At 39.8% G+C, this 19,741-nt stretch overlaps 1 protein-coding gene across 2 annotated transcripts; it reads right to left on the minus strand.

The window, feature by feature from the left end:
• Positions 1-7,895: 7,895 nt before the first annotated feature.
• LOC101686900 (ubiquitin-like) lies at positions 7,896-8,379 on the minus strand. Of its 2 annotated transcripts, XM_045074420.1 has the most exons (2): positions 8,274-8,376; positions 7,896-8,186 (listed from the first exon to the last, which is right to left on the minus strand). In XM_045074420.1, exons 1-2 carry the CDS (start codon positions 8,374-8,376, stop codon positions 7,993-7,995), a joined length of 297 nt encoding a protein of 98 aa, XP_044930355.1. In that variant the 3' UTR covers positions 7,896-7,992. The 2 variants fall into 2 exon arrangements, with proteins under 2 accessions (XP_044930355.1, XP_012919127.1); XM_013063673.2 differs by having other exon boundaries at positions 7,896-8,379.
• Between the last annotated feature and the right edge of the window lie 11,362 nt (positions 8,380-19,741).

Genomic DNA, 19,741 nt, shown 5'->3' on the forward strand with positions numbered 1-19,741 from the left:
CCATGAGAAGCCAGCTACCATGTAAGATGTCCAGTCACTCTAAGAATACCATGCTATATTCGGCCAGCTCTGTGGAGGCACCCGGTAGGTGAGTGAGAAGCCATCTTACACGTTGCAACCCCAGCAGACACGATGTGCCTTTGGAGAACTACCCTGCTGAGCCTGTCCCAGATGGTAGAATTGTGTTTTTGTTTCAAACCACCAAGTGCTGGGGTCATTTATTAGGCAGAAAGAGATTTTAAAAATTATTGTATATTAAATGTAAATATGTAAAATAATTTCAAAGTGTTTTTTCATAGAAATTTGTATAAATGCAGGATTTGAAATATTTTAAAAGGAGGATAAGAAAGGTAACCACAGATGACTGAAGTGGGGATCAGAACATATCACGCATGAGGAAAAAGAGTAAAACTAATGAGGAAAGAGGCAAATTTTGCTGACTTCACAAGACACCCCGGGGTTTAATTTCTGTCAGGGCAACACACCCAATCCTGTGTGTGTGTGTCTCTCCCTCTTTCTCTCTTTCTCTCTCTCTCACACACACACACACACACAAGCCACTTAATTATTCTTCTAATTGGGAGGAGAGGAGGGAATATTAAACAGGTTAATTGCTACCATCATCAACCAGAGTCCAAGACTGAATTGAGAGTGTGTTCCAAGTTACACCACGGGATGCCTGCTGGGACCTGATAATGTGATAAAGAAACAAGACAAAGAAACCTAAGTAGCATAACCTCAGTATTTCAAAATAATAGACAGGTGGAAGGAGAAATTAGTTTGATTTTAATGAAAAAAATGAATTCTCAAATATTTTAAAGGGCTGCAGTTATTACTTTTAAGTACAGTACATTTTACAAAGCTATAAATGGGTATCTAATAAGTTAAATGAGGTAAGTTAATGAAAGAATTAAGATTCACTAGAGGCCTACATTATATAATTATGTATCATAAAACAGAAAGTCCTTTAACATGTTAGAATTAATTGGATGACCCAGAAATTGAAGGTACATTGAAGTTTTAGTTTGAAAAAGCAACTAATTTCAGATTAAGCCTTTGTACATAGTAGATACTCAACAAATGCTTGGTAAACTAAAATGAACCAACTAGGAAGGGCCTTTGGCAATTATCACTCCCTCTGGACAACCACATCCAGTTGTGTTAGTGGTAACCGCACCCTCCCCCACCCGAAACTGTATCCAGAGGCACAGAGAATGTGAGGGTAACCTTGAACATGGTCCCACTTATTTATTTTAAAGAAAATCATTTTTTTTTTTAAAATCAGCAATGTAACTATGAATAGTAACAAATTATTTGCTGAATAGTGCAGTTAAGAACAGCTAATTTAAGATATTTCCCGTGGAAAATTCCAGTTGAAGTGTGAGTAGGTTAACCTGGAAAGATTAATACAGAAAAGAGTGGAAACAAGCAGAATACCAGATTATTTTCCAGGTTCAGCCTGAAGACATGGGAAGGAGCATGTCACAAGAGAGGGATGAGCATCCCGGAGTGTAGGTACGGAACCAAATAGCTACCATCTCCCCCTCATATTTTTCTGGGACAGGCCCTAGCACCCTGCTCTGGGTAATGAGACCAGCTCTGAGGAGTGAGTCAGAACAGTGGGAGGAAGGACATTGTCATCCTCAGCTATAATATTAACTGGAATCTATCCAAAACATTACCTCGGGTAAGATCTGCTTCCTTAGTTCTTTTCATCAGTGGGGACTCAGGTGAATTTCTAAGACCATAACATAGCTTAGAATCAAGATCAATACTGAATTAGCAGACATGGCTAAGGATAACTGGGGGGAAATAATTAACAAAATTAAGGAGGATTTGCACCGCTGGGAACCATAAAAGTTATTTTATGGGTCCATGTAAATGTAATAAAATCTCTGTCTGTACCACAATTTAATTTCACATCAAAAAGGTCCCCACAGATAGTCTGTAAGATTATTTTACTAAAATTGAATATGTCTATCCCTTCCTCATCTAAGCAAAAAAAAAAAAAAAAAACACTCTTCCTAGAAAGTTATGTTTCATACAGAGGACAGGAATAAGGCCCATCTGATCTCAAGCATTGCCTAATGTCAGCAACTCATAGGAGGTAACATAATTAATTTTTATTAATAATAGCACTTCACAATTGGCAGAGATGGAACATAATATACCAAAAGGATGTTTCCAAGAATAGCGCATACTTTTTTCAAATTAAAACGTCAAATATTAATGAGTGGAATACAAAAAGATAATGTCTATTATACAGACATTCTTCATATTTTTGCCATATATTTTAAAAGCTTATTGGCATATAATACACATACTCTACGATTCACCCATTTAAAGCATATAATTTCAGTGGTTTTTGGTATATTTAGAGTTGTGCAACGATCCCACAACCAATCTTAGAACATTTTCATGACCCCAAAAAGAAACCCCATACCCATTAACAGTCACTCCCCACACTCTCCCTCCCCCAGCCCCTAGGCAACCACTAATCTGTTTTCTGTCTCTAGATTTGCCTATTTAGAATATTTCATGTAAATGGAATTATACAACATGTAGTCTTTTGTGACTGACTTCTTGCACTTAGCATAATGTTTTTAAGTTTCATCCCTGTTGTGGAATATATTGGTACTTCATTCCTTTTTATTGTCAAATAATATCCCATTATATGGATATATTACATTTTATTTATCCACCTGTCAGTTTGGTGGACATTTGAGTTGTTTCCACTTGTTGGTTTCTATGAGTAATGCTGTTGTGAACATTGACATACAAGCTTTTGCGTGGACAAGGTTTTGGCTTTTATATTTCTCTTGAGTATATATACCTAGGAGCATAGGCATAGACAACCTAGGTCATATGGCAGATTTACAATTAAGATTGTGAGGAGATGTCAGACTGTTTTACAAAGTGAATGTACCAGTTTACATTTATATTTACATTACATGTAAGGGTTCCAGTTTCTCCACATTCTCAATAACAGTTGTTTCTGTCTCTGTTCTTGATTATAGTCATCCTAGTGGATGTGAAGTGTTATCTCAGTTTGGTTTTAATTTGCATTTCCTTAATGACTAATAATGTTAAGCATCTCTTCATTGCTCATTAGCCATTTGTATATTTGGAGAAATGCTTAATTCGGACCCTTTGCCCATTTTTAAATTGGTTTGTCTTTGTATTATTGAATTGTAAGAGTTATTTTTATATTCTGGATACAAATCCCTTATCAGATATCACCTGCAAATATTTCTCCCCTTCTATGGGTTGTTTTTTCACTTTTTTGTTGTTGCTTGAAGTGCAAAAGTTTTCAGTTTTGATGAAGTCCAATTTATCTATTTTTTCTTTTCATTTTTTTTTTTTTTAAGAAGATTTTATTTGTTTGTCAGAAAGAGAGAGAGAGACAGCAGACAGCACATGCAAGGGTTCGGCAGGCAGAGGGAGAAGCAGGCTCCCTACTGAGCAAGGAGCCCCACATGGGACTCGATCCCAGGACCCCAAGATCAGAACGTGGGCTGAAGGCAGTCACTTAACCAACTGAGCCACCCAGTTGTCCCATAGCTATTTTTTCTTTTGTCACTTATACTTTTTTTTTTTAAGATTTTATTTATTTGTCACAGAGAGTGAGCACAGGCAGTCAGAGTGGCAGGCAGAGGCAGACGGAGAAGCAGGCTCCCTGCTGAGCAAGGAGCCCGATGTAGGACTTAATCCCAGGATGCTGGGATCATGACCTGAGCCGAAGCCCAAGGCTTTAGCCCACTGAGCCACCCAGGCACCCCAATGTCACTTATACTTTTGATGTCCCATCTAAAAAGGCTTTGCCTAACTCAAGGTCACAAAAATTCACTGCTGGGTTTTTTCGAAGAGTTTTGTAGTTTGAGCTTTTACATTTAGATTATAACCATTTTGAGTTAAATTTGTGTATAAGGAAGGGAAGCGGTTCACACCTTGATTCTCTTGCATATGTAAATCCTATAACCGTTTTAAATGATGCTATTACTCATATTTTCTTGCACTCTGAGAAATACATATTGTTAATACAAAAAGGAGAAAGATGGTTTTTGATTCTCCCTCTCATAATTTACTCTTAGATCATACTCACATCCAGTCTGAGGAAATAAATTCTTACCCAGTCAATGCCCAAATGTACTGGCCCATCTGCACACCTAAGATGTGACTATTCAATAGACACTGAAGTGACGGGAGTCATCGCATCATACCCAAAAATGAATCTAGAGAGAAAATGGTCATTTTCCTCTTGTGAATTAAAAAAATGTTATAAGAACAGAAAACACTCAAAATGGGCAAGGGTATAGGGAAAAAAAGGATTTCTCCTAGACTACCCTTAGAAGTGCAAATGAGTACGATGTTTTCTGGAAAGTAGTTTGGCCATATTTATCAAAAGCTTCAAAAGTGTTCATGCCATTTGATCTAATCATCCCTTTACTTAGTAGTACTCCATAGAAATAAGCAGGTTGCTCATGTGGGTAGATTTACAAAGATACCTATCACTGTATTTTTAGAATTGAATTCTTTTCCTACTTCTATAATTTCTTGATTACATTATATATAATAAATATTAAATGATTATATGATTGTATTATAATCACAAAAAATTTTGAGCATGTACCCCCAACATATGTATATCCATTATATACATTAATATAATTTGTATCCTGTAAAGCATACACATATTAAAGGATAAGATAAAAAGGAAATAATACTTTAAAATAAATGTGTATTTATTTTATTTATTAGTGCAGAAAACCATTTTGATTTCAGTAAAATTATTAATTACATTTTAGTGAAGACAATGTCACTGACTCTCAAATCCAATAAGAAAATTGTTTTAACGAAGAGCTTTTTTTAGTTGTAGAAGTGTCAGCTCTGCCATTATGTGTACTTCACATGGCTTGAGTGATTGGCATTATCTCAAATTTGAGGTCTTTTCACAAATTTTATTTTATTTATTTATTTTTTAAAGATTTTATCTATTTATTTGACAGATAGAGATCACAAGTAGGTAGAGAGAGAGAGGAGGAAGCAGGCTCCCCGCTGAGCAGAGAGCCTGATGCGGGGGCTGATTCTAGGACCCCGGGATCATGACCCCAGCCGAAGGCAGAGGCTTTAACCCCCTGAGCCACCCAGGTGCCCCTAGGTCTATTCATAAAGTTTTAAAATTGTCTATTTTGAGGGGTGAGTTAAAACTAAATAATGTAATCATAAATCTATTTAACAGGAGTACACAAAAGTATAATACATAGCAATACTCTGGAAATTGACTAACCCGGAAGTTGATTGAATTCCTCAGCTCTGTGTAACTCCTAACTCCCTTCTTCCTTAAGGACTCTCCACATTTTCTTTCTTTGCTGTCATCACCTGAAATCTGTGCCAAATATTGTTGCTACTGTCAAGCCATATTAAATTCAGGTACAAATCTATACTTAATCTCTAACATTTTCCACTGAATCCTGGAGGGTTCTTATATCCCTCCTAGAGTGAATGCCTCATTTAAAAAACATATTTTACTTGTTCATGTATTTTAGAAAGAGACAGCAAGTGTGAGAGATGGGGGAGGAGCAGAAGAGGAAGGAGATGGAGAGAAATCTCAAGCGGACTCGCAATGATCCCCACTCGGGGTTCGACATCATGACCTGAGATCATGAGATATGAGATCTGAGATCATGAGGTTAAATTATGATTAAACTAGTGCAAATTAGTACAATGCTTTCTGGAAAGTAGTATGACCATAGATAGATAGATAGATAGATAGATAGATATGTAAATATAGATATCTTTGTAAATATATCCACATGAGCACACTGTTTATTTCTACAGAGTACTACTAAATAGAGGGATGATTAGATCAAATGGCATGAACATTTTTGAAGCTGTTGATAAAAACTAGTTAACTAATCATAAGTTTAACTAATTTAACTCACCCTTCAATCATCTGAGATCATGACCTGAGTCAAAAGGAAGGATCAGGGGCACCGGGGTGGCTCAGTGGGTTAAAGCCTCTGCTTTCAGCTCAGGTCATGATCCCAGGGTCCTGGAATCAGCCCCCCCCCCACCCCGCATTGGGCTCTCTGCTAAGCGGGGAGCCTGCTTCCTCCTCTCTCTCTGCCTGCTTCTCAGCCTACTTGTGATCTCTATCTGTCAAATAAATAAATAAAATCTTTCAAAAAAAAAAGCCTCACAAGTGCCCCCCAAGGGAATGCTCCATTTTGGAAATAATTATCATAAAGCTAAATGTTTAAAACTTGGGTTCTGAAGTCAGACCATGTTCCATTATCACTGACTGAGTCACAGTTTTTCATTGGTAAAGTGAAGATAACAGTATCATGTCCTTCATAGGGTTATTGTAAGGATTAAATAAGATAATGTTTATGGAGTACTTAGCATATTAAGTGCTTGGTTAATGTCAGTAATATTATTACTTCAATTTTTAAAAAATATTAATTTGCTTATTTTATTTTATTTTTTAAAAAGATTTTATTTATTTATTTGACAGAGAGAGACACAGTGAGAGAGGGAACACCAGCAGTGGGAGTGGGAGAGGGAAAAGCAGGCTTCTTGCTGAGCAGAGAGCCCAATGCTGGGCTCGATCCCAGGACCCTGGGATCATGACCCGAGCTGAAGGCAGCTGCTTAACAACTGAGCCACCCAGGCACCCCTAATTTGTTTATTTGAGAGAGAGAGAGATCATACACAGGTAAGCAAAGAGAGGAGCAAAGGGAAAGGGAGGGAGAGAGAATCTCAAGTAGACTTCCCACTGAATGCAGAGCCCCACACAGGGCTCAGTGTCACAACTAGGAGGTCATGGCCAGAGCTGAAGTCAAGAGTTGGATGCTTAATCAACTGAGCCACCCAGGCATCCACCTACTACTTCAATTTTCTGCAAAGATTATTTATTTTGATATTCAGAAAAGGAAAACAAAACCCTTAAAAAGAATAAGGCTTGATTCTAAATTCCATAAAGGTGAAGGCTATGGCCTGCGTTTCTTTCTTTTCTCTATCACCACCTGCCTAGCTTAATGCCTGGCCTTTGGTTGTTTGCCATACAGGTGCTTTAACCAACTAAGCAATAGAGCCACCTCTACAGATGTGTTTAAAATGTATTTGTTGGATGCCTGTGGGATGCCTGGGTGGCTCAGTCAGTTAAGTATCTACCTTCAGCTTAGGTCATGATCCCACGGTCCTGGGATCGAGTCCTGAATAGGGGGGCTCTTTGCTCAGCGGGGAGCCTGTTTCTCCCCCTGCCTGCCACTCCCCCTGCTTGTGTGTGTTTTCTCTCTTACAAATAAATAAGTAAAATCTTTAAAAAATTTATTTGTTGGATGGCTAAAGAAAGAGACTGCATATCTTAGTAATAAAGAGTTCCTCCACTTTTTATACTGGTGATTACAGGAGGCGGCATGGAGTGTGGCTCTGAATAAAAGCACAAAATGTATTGTTAACTCGCAGTGATACTGAATTCTGTTGCATGTATTTAAGTGGTTTGCCTTTACCATATACATTCCTGTAGCATTCTCCCTTACCTAAAGTTCTCAAACCATCCAGACTTTTGTCCTGGGAATCCACCATCTGAAAGTCACTCAGGGAATCTGTATATGTAGCTGCATGAAGATTGGAAGTCCTAATTCTTAATTTATCTTAAAATCAAAGCAGAATCATAATAAAATGTAAATTATACCTGGAAACATATTTATCCTTCTTTTATATTCCCAATTCAAGTCATATGTTCAACTCCTGCATGTACAAGTGTTCTGCATAGAAAACTTCTTTCTCTTGACCACAACCCAGCCTGTTATATGTCATAGAAATCTATCCTACTTATGGAAGGGAAATTTTCTTTCTTTCTTTCTTTTTTAAGTTGGTTTATTTTTTAACTCTCCAGTCAATGAAAGGGAAACTTTATTGAAGACCCAGGACCTTGGGGCTCAGGCAGGAGGCCGCCCTGTAGGCAAAGGTAGAGCTGGTAGAGGGGCCTTATTTGACCTCCTTTTGGGGGTGCAGGTTGTTGGTGTGGCTGCACTTCTTGCAACAGTTGACAGCGCGGGAGTGCAGGTGAGCACAACATTTGCGGCAGATCTTCTTGTCCCAGTTGTATTTCTGGGCCAGCTGGCGGAGGGAGGGTTCCACGATGCCACCCCGGAGGCGAAGCTCCAGGTGCAGGGCGGACTCTTTCTGGATATTGTGATCTGACAGAGCGCGGCCATCTTCCAGCTGTTTGCCCACAAAAATCAGACACTGCTGATCAGGGGGGATGCCCTCCTTGTCTTCGATTTTGGCTTTGACATTCTCAATGGTGTCGCTGGGCTCAACCTCAAGGGTGATGGTCTTGCCTGTCAGGGTCTTCATGAAGATCTGCATCTCTGCGTCTGTTGGTGCGAATCTGCAAGGCCGTCACCACCAAACTGCTAGGCCACATCATTGAAGAGAAAGAGGGCAGACTTTAAATATTTTTATTTATTTATTTGACAAAGAGAAAAATCACAAGTAGGCAGAGAGGAAGGCAGAGAGAGAGGGGCAAGCAGGCTCCCCGCTGAGCAGAGAGCCTGATGGAGGTCTCATTCCCAGGCCCCTGAGATCATGACTTGAGTCAAAGGTAGAGGCTTAACCCACTGAGCCATCCAGGCACCCCTCAAAGGGAAATTTTCTATGTGTCTCCTTGCACAAATAACTCTCAGGAAAAAATAGAAATAGAAAAAATAGCTTGGCCTGCACGTCCTGCTGCTGAGAGGCTGTAAGTCTTTTTTCAGTCTATGAGGGACTATTTCATCAAATAATGATTTCTTTAAAAGTAAACATACTGTATTTGATTATGAGCTATTTATAATTTGTACTTTCCTAAACTTAGGGTTGTGAGCCAGTCATCCATAACCTCAAACTTTTATTTGAGGGCCCCAGCACAATTTTAGTTGAATTAAAATCTGCAACTTTTAATTTTAAAATAAAGACAATTTTACACAATTTATTTTAAATGTAGCATTTAAAATGTTTTCTGAAGGGATTATTGTACCCAGTAATGTTCCAATTTATGAGGCTGAAGTTTCTAGAAGCTACTTCTCCATTCAGCCGAACTTTCCTTGAGACTCACTGTTTAGATTTCAAAGGGCTGCTATGGACCTGGGATATATATCAGATGAATATAGAAGAAAGGCCACATGAAGAAGGGACTTAAAGGCACTGTCTTGTGAGGGGCAGCTCCTACTCTTCTCTCACCAAACTTCTCCCTTGCCAGTGTGCAGTATGGGTCTGCAGGTTTCTGAAACCTTATGGAATGATGAGGTAATAGGACCACCTCTAGGACTTGGATAGTGGGCAGAAGTTCAGACAGGCTTCCTTTTACTCTTCCCCCTGTTTTATTTTTTATTTTTTATTTTTTAAGATTTTATTTATTTATTTGCCAGAGAGAGAGGGAGAGAGAGCGTGCGCGCAAGCGAGCACAGGCAGACAGAGTGGCAGCAGAGGCAGAGGGAGAAGCAGGCTCCCGGCCGAGCAAGGAGCCTGATGTGGGACTCAATCCCAGGATGCTGGGATCATGACCTGAGCCGAAGGCAGCTGCTTAACCAACTGAGCCACCCAGGCGTCCCCTGCTTTTATGTGCTCCTGTGGTATATAACTGAGTGATAGTGCTCCTGGCAACTTGGGAGAACCTAGGTTTTCCTTGCCCTCCTAGAAGCTCATTTTTTTTTTTTTTTGAAAAAACACAGTATTCTTCAGTACTCATCAAGTCTAAGATCATGGCTTTGTAAGTCCAGTCTATCTTGGCCAGTTTGGAAAATGAAAGCAGGACCATGAATTGAACTTGCTTACTTAAACCTACTCACCATGATCTAGTTTGGTCCAGTGGAGGGAAGAAGCTTGAAGGGTGAATCAGAAGTAGGATTCTACTTCTCGCTTTGTTTCCTATTATTTTTGACCTTAGGCAAATCAGTTTAACTTCTGCATGACTCTGTTTCTTCATTCTCAAACAGGAGTAAACAAACTTGCTATAACTCAGTTTTCAGGGATAATCAAATGAGATTATATGTATGAAAATTCTCCCTCAAATTTTTAAAGACAATAAAAAATACCAGTTTAAAAATACTATCCATATTGACAGATGAATAGCTAAAGAATATGTGGTATAGATATACAATGGACTATTACTCAGTCATCAAAAAATGAAATCTTGCTATTGCAATGACACGGATGGAACTAGAGAATATTATGCTAAATGAAATAAGTCAATCAGAGAAAGACAATTATCATATGATTTCACTCATATGTGGAATTAAAGAAACAAAACAGAGGGTCATAGGGGAAGGGAGGGAAAATAAGACAAAATCAGAGAGGGAGACAAACCCTAAGAGACACTTTTTAAAAATTAATGTGTAATGTATTATTTGTTTCAGGGGTACAGGTCTGTGATTCATCAGTCTTACACAATTCATAGCACTCACCATAGCACATACCCACCCCAGTGTCCATCACCCAGCTACCCTAGCTACCTGACTCCTGAGATTCAGAGTCCCTTATGGTTTGTCTCCCTCTCTGGTTTCATCTTGCTTCCTTTTTCCCTCCCTTCCCCTATGATCCTCTGTCTTGTTTCTCAAATTCCTTATATCAGTGAGATCATATGATAGTTGTCTTTATCTGATTGACTTATTTTACTTGGCATAATACCCTCTAGTCCCAACCACGTCATTGCAAATAGCAAGATTTGGGTGGGGTTTTTTTCATGGCTGCATAATATTCCTGTGTGTGTGTGTATCACATCTTCTTTATCCATTCATCTGTTGATGGATGTCTAGGCTTTTCCCATAGTTTGGCTATTGTGGACATTGCTGCTATAAACATTGGGGGTCACATACCTCTTCAGATCACTACATGTTTATGTTTAGGGTAAATACCCAGTAGTGCAATTGCTGGGTCGTAGGGTAACACTATTTTCAACTTTTTGAGGACTCTCCATACTGTTTTCCAGAGTGGCTGCACTAGCTTATATTCCTACCAATGGTGTAGGAGGGTTCCCCTTTCTCTGCATCCTCATCAACATCTGTCATTTCCTGACTTGTTAATTTTAGCCATTCTGACTGGTGTGAGGTGGTATCTCACTGTGGTCTTGATTTGTATTTCCCTGATGCTGAGTGATGTTGAGCACTCTTTCATGTGTCTATTGACCATTTGGGTGAAGAGACTCTTAATCATAAGAAACAAACAGGGTGACTGGAGAAGGGAGTGGTGAGTTGGGGACATTAAGGAGGGCATGGTATGTAATGAGCACTGGGTGATATGTAAGACACATGAATCACAGACCTCTACTTCTGAAACTAATAATACACTATATGTTTTTAAATTTAATTTAAATTTTTAAAAATTGAAAAAATACTGTCCGTGTATATATAAAATGATTTAGAAGGTTCTAAAATAAAATAGAGGATAAAACAATATAAACTAGAAATTACTAGAAAATACTAGGCATCATTTTTATTCTATCAAATTTTATAAGGGAGAAAAACCTGTGTAATAACAAGGACTGTTTGTTATTCAGACCCTCAGGAAAAAAACATACAAGATCCATTAACAGGCATTGATCTGAGGTAAAGGCCTAAGAAAACTGTTGAGTTTTAAACAAATAAGCAAAAAGCCCAATCTTATAATGAGGTCTCTTGCCTGACCTGCGTTGAGATAACTTGAGTCTTGGATTTATCTGGGTTTGAGGACAGCTCTGACATTGACTGTGGTAGCTCGCATGCCATGACCAGGTCATAAAAGCCTAGAACAATCTGGTGGCTGCTTACATCTACAGTACCATGTAAAGCATTGATACTTGTCTCTCTAGCCCAGGGCCTGGGATCTGGGTTTTGAAATTATTGCTGCACCAGCGCTGGAGCAACCTCTCCTTTACTGTGTTTGACCTTTGGAACCAAGGACTTTTCCATTTCTGACCATTCATGGGTTTTCTAAGAGCAGGGCTAGTCATGGCCTCTTTCAAATAAAAACCCTGCAACATCCCCCAGATTCGCTATCCATTTATAGTAAAGAACTTTAACCATATCCAAAATTGGAGTTTGGGCCTATTATCTCTGTGTCTGATATCCTGAGGGATTGGTCAGTATAAGCCAGGTAGGAGGGAGGGAAAAGGTGCTTTTGAGAGAAAAACGAGCAAGGATGAATAAGGAATCTGGAAGAACATCATGAGGCAGCAGGTGCCATGGGGCTGTACTTTGACATTTCCTATTCTAGGTCTCTTTGGACAGCCCAGTCCAGTGGTTCCAGGAGGACAGGACTGAGGTAAATATGTCCAGCAACAATTCCTGTTGCTAAGCAACCTCTTCTGAGAGAGCCAGGACAACTCAGGTGCTTTCCTATAATGTGGAGAAGAAGGTAAGCAGTGGCAACCTGCAGGCAGGGATTGTGAGGAAATGCCTAACAGGAGTAGCAGAGACCAGAGGCATTGGAGGGTGAGCACAGGGGCCAAAGAGCTTCTGCCCTGGCACGAACACCCAAAGGCCTAGAGCCAGATAGGGAGCGAGCAGGAGCTGAAGCAAGGGACCACTAAGAGGAGGTCAGCAGCTCTGATTATGCATTAGCTATCAGCCCTCCTTCTGGAAACTCAAAGGCTTATAAGGAATGAGAAGGGCTGAAGCCCTGTTAGCTGTTGCTTTTTGTTTTGTTTTGTTTTGCTTTGCTTTGTTTTGTTTTGAGATTATGAGCATGGGGGCATCGGGAGGGGAGTGCGCAGAAGGAGAGGGAAGAGGGAACGAGAGAATCTTAAGCAGGCTCTATGCCCAGTGTGGAGCCCCAGGGGGCTCAGTCTCATGACCCTGAGACCACGGCCTAAGCCAAGAGTCAGACACTCACTCCACTGAGCCACCCAGGTTCCCCAGAGGACATCAGCTTTAGTAGACCTGGGTTCAAGAATTTGAATGCCCTTTGCCTAAAACCCTCATATTGGATGGAGAGATAGCATGGCTTTGCAGTGTCCATATAGAATAATTCTGTTGCCCATTTTCAATTTGGTTAAGCAACAATTCCTTCTTCTCCCAAGCATTAACAGTTATTTAACCAGATTGACCACCAGTTTTCTTATGGAGGTCGTTTAGGATCTCAAAGGTGAGGTTCACCTTATTCCTCAAGGTCCCATGAAAAAAATCAAAGATGGATAAACAGGAAAACGCAGAAGACTCCACTCCAAAATTGCTGGCACACTTACATCAAAGTGGCAGGATATAAAATTAATGCACAGAATCAGTTGCATTTCTATACACTAACAATGAGACAGAAGAAAGAGACATTAAGGAGTCTATCCCATTTACAATTGTACCCAAAATTGTAAGATACCTAGGAATAAACCTAACCAAAGAGACAAATGATCTGTACTCAGAAAACTATAGAATACTCATGAAAGAAATAGAGGAAGACAGGAAGAAATGGGAAAACTTTCTGATGCTCATGGATTGGAAGAACAAATCTTGTGAAAATGTCCGTGCTACCTAGAGCAATCTACACATTCAGTGCAATCCTTATCAAAATACCATCAACTTTTTTCACAGAGATGGAACAAATAGTCCTAAAATTTGTATGAAACCAGAAAAGACTCCAAGTAGCCCAAGAAATGTTGAACAAGAAAGCCAAAGCTGGTGACATCACAATTCCAGACTTCAAGCTCTATTACAAAGCTGTCAGCATCCAGACAGTATTGTTCTGGGACAAAAACAGACACATAGATCAATGGAACAGAATACAGAACCCAGAAATGGGCTCTCAACTCTATGGTCAACTAATCTTTGACAAAGCAGGAAAGAATATTCAATGGAAAAAAGAGTCTCTTCAACAAATGGTGTTGGGAAGCTTGGACAGCCATATGCAGAAGAATGAAACTGGACCATTTCCTTTCACCATACACGAAAATAGTTTCAAAATGGATGAAAGACCTCAAAGTGAGACAGGAATCCATCAAAATCCTTAAGGAGAACACAGGCAGCAAAGTCTTCAGCTTCAGCCACAGCAACTTCTTGCTAGACACATCTCCAAAGGGCAAGGGAAACAAAGGCAAAAATAAGCTATTGAGACTTCATCAAAATAAAAAGCCTTTGTTCAGCAAGGGACACAGTCAATAAAACCAAAAGACTACCAACAGAATAGGAGAAGATATTTGCAAATGACATATCAGATAAAGGGCTAGTATCCAAATATAAGAACTTATCAAACTCAGTACCCCCCAAACAAATAATCCAATCGCAAAATGGGCAGATTAGATGAACAGGTATTTCTCCAGAGAAGACATACAAGTGGCCAACAGACACATGAAAAAATGCTCCACATCACTCGGTATCAGGGAAATACATATCAAAACCACAGTGAGATACCACCTCACACCAGTCAGAATGGCTAAAATTAACAAGTCAGGAAATGACAGGTGTTAGCGAGGATGTGGAGAAAGGGGAACCCTCCTACACTGTTGGCAGGAATGCAAGCTGGTGCAGCCACTCTGAAAAACAGCATGGAGGTTCTTCAAAAAGTTGAAAATAGAGCTACCCTATGACCAGCAATTGCACTATCAGGTATTTACCCCCAAAGATAAAAAGGTAGTGATCTGAAGAGGCATGTGCACCCCAATGTTTATAGAAGAAATGTCCACGATAACCAAACTATGGAAACACCCCAGATGTCCGTCCATAGATGAATGGTTTAAGAGGATGTGGTATATATATACACAGACACACTCACATATACATACAATGGAATATTACGTAGCCATCAAAGAATGAAATCTTGCCATTTGCAACAACATGGTTGGAACTAGAGGGTATTATGCCAAGTGAAATGAGCCAATCAGAGAAAAAGACAATTATCCTATGTTCTCACTGATATCTGGAGTTGGAGGAACAAGACAGAGGATCATAGGGGAAGGGAGGGGAAAAGGAAACAAGATGAAACCAGAGAGGGAGACAAACCATAAGGGACTCTGAATCTCAGGAGTCAAACTGAGGGTTGCTGGAGGGGAGGGGGGTGGTGGGATGGGGTAGCTGGGTGATGGACATTGGGGAGGGTATGTGCTATGGTGAGTGCTATGAATTGTGTAAGACTGATGAATCACAGATCTGTACCCCTGAAACAAATAATACACTATATGTTAATTTTTTTAAATGTTCCAAAAAAAAAAAAAAGGAAGAGAGAGAGAGAGAGAGAGAGAGAAAGAAAGATGTATGAACAGCCTGTAGAAGCTTCTTTGGTTAGAGATCCTCTCCTTTATTTCCCAATGGGTCTAAAAATCATTAGAAGCAGAGTTAAAACTTAATTATGAAGAAGAAGAAGAAGAAGAGGGGGAGGAGAGGGAGAAGGAGATGAGGAAGAAAAGGGGGGTGGGAAGGGGGTCAGGGAAAAGGGGGAGGGGTAGAGAGACGAGGCAGGGGGGCTGAGGGGGCAAAAGGAGGCTGAGGAAAAGCTTATTTGTGGGTCTGTTTTCTTGACGTAGATGCCTACTCATAAAAAGTACCTGCTTATTTCCACCTCTGCTATGTTGACATGTTTGTAATTTAAAGTCCCCATTGGGAAGTATTGCTAGAAAGAGAATAGCCACGTTAAAGAACAGGTACATTTTTAGGCTTCTGCTATATATTGCCAGATTACGCCAAAGGTAATGAGGGGAGGGAGTCTCATTTTCCAGTGCTCCCCAATAGCTTAGCCAGTTTATTAGGTGGGAAAGGACCTCTATTTGTTGCTGGAATTTTCATTTTTTAAAATTACAAACTATTCAATGATTTCAACAAGATTTAATAGAGCTTTTGTATTCTGTTCTCTGTTCCATTAAAAAAGCACTTTGGAGGTTAATAAGGAAATATCTGACCTATTCCTCTCCCTCATATATTCGAGGAGCTAAAGGGGCTAAATACTATGCTCAACATTCTTGAGACAGGAGACAGTAGGAGGCCTGAAAAAATGTGTGAATCTGGGAGGACAAGGATAGGTCTATGGTCCATGTAACTGGTAGGCAGGGAAGACTTCATGGAGGAGGTGTGATGGGTCCACAAGGTGGGTAGGATTTGAGTAGGTGGAAGAAATGTGATAAGACATTGCAGGTGGGAGTTCAGGCAGGAACAGAGAGCAAAGTCTTGTGTTCAAACTGAGCAGGGTGTGTGCATTGGTTCAGGTTCTCTGGGAAGCAGAGGGTAAAGGGAAAGTGAGGATTTGACTAGAGGAAATGCCTGTGAGAGAACACACAAGAAGAAGCTGGAGGAGACTGGGAGAGCTATCAGACTGTGATGCATGTCAGTGAAGGAGAGAGGAAAGGAAGATCGAGTGAAAGCTTCCAGGACTTTCTTGCTTTGTGATAACATTTGGGAAGGGTTGTCAGGGAGTCCTTGAACCAATGTTGACCACCAGAGGAGTTCATGTCTCCCAGGAACAGGCTGCCTTAGTATCTCTGCTGCATCCAGTCAGCATCTGGGAGCAGCCTGTAGGAAGCTGGACATTGAAATCTTGGTACAAATGTGATGATGGATCTCACAACATAGCAGTTAGGATTGTGAGCTAATTCCCTGGCATTGGAGGTCTATGAGGTGCATTCTCATGGCTGCCATAACACAATGGGGAAAGAATGAAAAGACTGGCCTCACCGGGCAGAGTGCATTTATCCAGAGGTAGGAGAGGTTTCCTACTTTCATCTTCAGAGAAGTATCTTGATTTCTATGGCTGGACAGAGGACATGGTGGTGATGGAAGCTTTACTAATGCAGCCTCTCCCCTCATAAACCCCAGGAGCTAGGGTGTGCACTGTCAGGTCAACGAAGTTCATGTTGGATATGGTGGATGGGCCCTCAACATCCATTCCTCCTTCCAGTGTACTTTCCTCTATGGCAGAGTCTGGAAAGCTGAACACTACATTTTCTAGATTCCACTATAGCTTTCATTCTGGATGCAAATTAAGTTCTGCCCGTTATTTGTACCTTTGGAACATATGGAAGGCAGAAGTTAGGCAGAGGCCATCCTGCTGTTTTTCAGATTTGTTTGTTTGTTTTGTTTTCTTGCTGACAGTTGAGATCATGAAGACTTTACTTTTTTATGTAGGAGCATTTTAGTGTTCATTCTCCAGCTTCAAGAGTTGGACAAGCTTTTTTTTTTTAAAAAATTTTAAAAAATTTTAATAAACATATAATGTATTATTAGCCCCAGGGGTATAGGTCTGTGAATTGCCAGGTTTACATACTTCACAGCACTCACCATAGCACATACCTTCCCCCATGTCCATAACCCCACCACTCTCACCCTACCCTCTTCCCCCCACTGCCACCCTCAGTTTGTTCTGTGAGATTAAGAGTCTTTATGGTTTGTCTCCCTCCCAATCCCATCTTGTTTCATTTATTCTTTTCCTAACCCCAACCCCCCCACGTTGCATCTCCCCTTCCTCATATCAGGGAGATCATATGATAGTTGTCTTTCTCTGATTAGCTTGTTTCGCTAAGCATAATACCCTCTAGTTCCATCCACATCATTGCAAATAGCAAAAAGAGTTGGACAAGCTTTAAGAGTCATGGGGGTGGCAGCTTCCTGATCTCTAAAACCACAGCTACAGTGGTGTGTGCTGGATAATTCCACTAGTTCCTTCCGGACCCTCCAGTTCCTGGCACTGGCAGAGGATACACTCCCTGGAGGGCTAGTTCAGCAATGCTGTTTTGGGAATCATTTCTAAAGGTCAGACTGATACTGCTTTTCCTTTGCAATGATTTTTGTTTGGTTTTGTAATAGATTTTATATCTTTTTCTTTACCATACATTATTAAATATTATTGGCTATATTACCTATGCTGTATTTCTCATCTTCGTGACTTACTGATTTTATAAACTGGAAGTTTTTATGTCTTAATCCCCTTCACCTATTTCACCCACCCCCCCCCAACCCTCTCTTCTCTGGCAACCATGTTTGTTCTCTGCATTTAAGAGTCTGGTGGTGTTGTGTTTTTAAAATTATTTCTTTGCTCATTAGATTTATGTTTTTAGAGTCCACATGTAAGTGAAATCGTATGGTATCTGTCTTTCTCTGACTTAGTTCACTTAGAATCATACCCTCTAGGTCCATCCATGTTGTCACAAATTACAAGATTTACAAATTAATGGCCAAGTAATATTCCTCTGTGTGTGTGTGTGTGTGTGTGTGTGTGTGTGTGTACCACATCTTCTTTATTCATTCATCTATGGATGGACACCTGGTTGCTTCCACAGTAAATAATACTGCAGTAAACATAGGTGTGTATATATATACATTCAAATTAATGTTTTCATATTCTTTGGGTAAATACCCAGTAGTAGAATTACTGGATCATATGTATTTCTGTTTTTCACTTTTTGAGGAATCTCCATATTATTTTCTGCCATTGTATTTTTTTATAGCAGTTGTAGGTTCACAGCAAAATTGAATGAAAAATACAGTTAGTTCCACATATCCTCTGCCTCTCCCTAACCTCCCCCATTATCAATATTCTAACAGCAGTGTGGTACATTTGTTACAATCAGTAATCTTTTGTTGACACTTTATTGTCATTCAGAGCATGTAGTTTACATTAGGGTTCATTCTTGATGTTGTACATTCTATGGCCTTTCACAATTATGTGACATTTTTCATGATTATATCATCCTACAGAGTAGTTTCACTGCCCTAAAAATCCTTTATGCTTCCCTTATTCATCCTTCCTTACCTATAACCCTTGCCAAGCACTGGGGTTTGGTTTTGTTTTGTTTTTACTGTCTCCCGTAGTTTGCCTTTTCGGAGCGTAACTGGAATCATACAGTGAGTAGTCTTTTTAGATTGGGCTTCTTTCACTTATAAATATGCCTTTAAGTTTCCTTCATGTCTTTTCATGACTCAGTAGCTCATTTTTATTTAACACGATTAATAGTCCGTTGTATGGATATACCACAGTTTATGTATCTATTCATGTACCACAGTTTATGTATCTATTCATGTACTGAAGGACGTGTGGGTTGCTTCCCAAGATTTTGTAAGCGCCTACTTCCCTATATTAAATACCCGGGTTAGTTTCCATCTCCTGTACTTTACACTGACTGCTATAGAAGAGAAGGTGCATATTAAGATAGATAATGTTAGCATGAGGCTGAAGTCACAACAAAGTGGGACCCAGAGGAGAAATAGGTTCACTTGACCATTGCTTTTCTAATTTACATGTTTATCAAGTTCGCTGAACTCCTGAGACATCTCCACCTTGTTCTGTTCCCTGTGGGAATGAAGAGATTACTGTCACTGACTATGCTCAAAAGATAATTAAGGGTTTAAGTTTTAGGCTTTACCATGTACAAACCAGCAGAACTGGGCTTTCCTTGCCTCTTTGTCTTTGCTCCTACAGAGAGTTCTCTCAGGACCAAGAGCACACTGACCTTTTTCGCATCTGAGGGTCTTTCCATTTGTGTCAGGGATAGCCCTTCCTCCAGCTTAACCATATATCTGACCCTTTTGTATCCTTCAGGTTTTAGTTCAAATGTTACTTCCTAATATAATGTAAACCCTCACTGTTGTTTTCTATAATATCTCCTTTTCTTACAGAGAGATGTACTTCATTCAGGCCATAAGAATCTCAAGCTTTATTTCTGATTAAGCTTCATATCCCAACAGTTAAATATGAATGACTATATAGAAGGGAATCGTTTTCATTATCTGTTGCTGTATAGCAAATCATATCAAAACTTGGTAGCTGAGGACAACAATTTGTTATCAGCTCTCAGAATTCTCTAAGT

This window comes from Mustela putorius, unplaced genomic scaffold (assembly GCF_011764305.1).
Source record: "Mustela putorius furo isolate JIRA1106 unplaced genomic scaffold, ASM1176430v1.1 tig00537350_pilon_pilon_pilon, whole genome shotgun sequence".
Taxonomy (NCBI): Eukaryota; Metazoa; Chordata; class Mammalia; order Carnivora; family Mustelidae; genus Mustela; species Mustela putorius.

Bases quoted from the DNA above. Each gene is read 5' to 3' on its own strand.
- LOC101686900 (XM_013063673.2), bottom strand. From the start codon at position 8,376: ATGCAGATCTTCATGAAGACCCTGACAGGCAAGACCATCACCCTTGAG.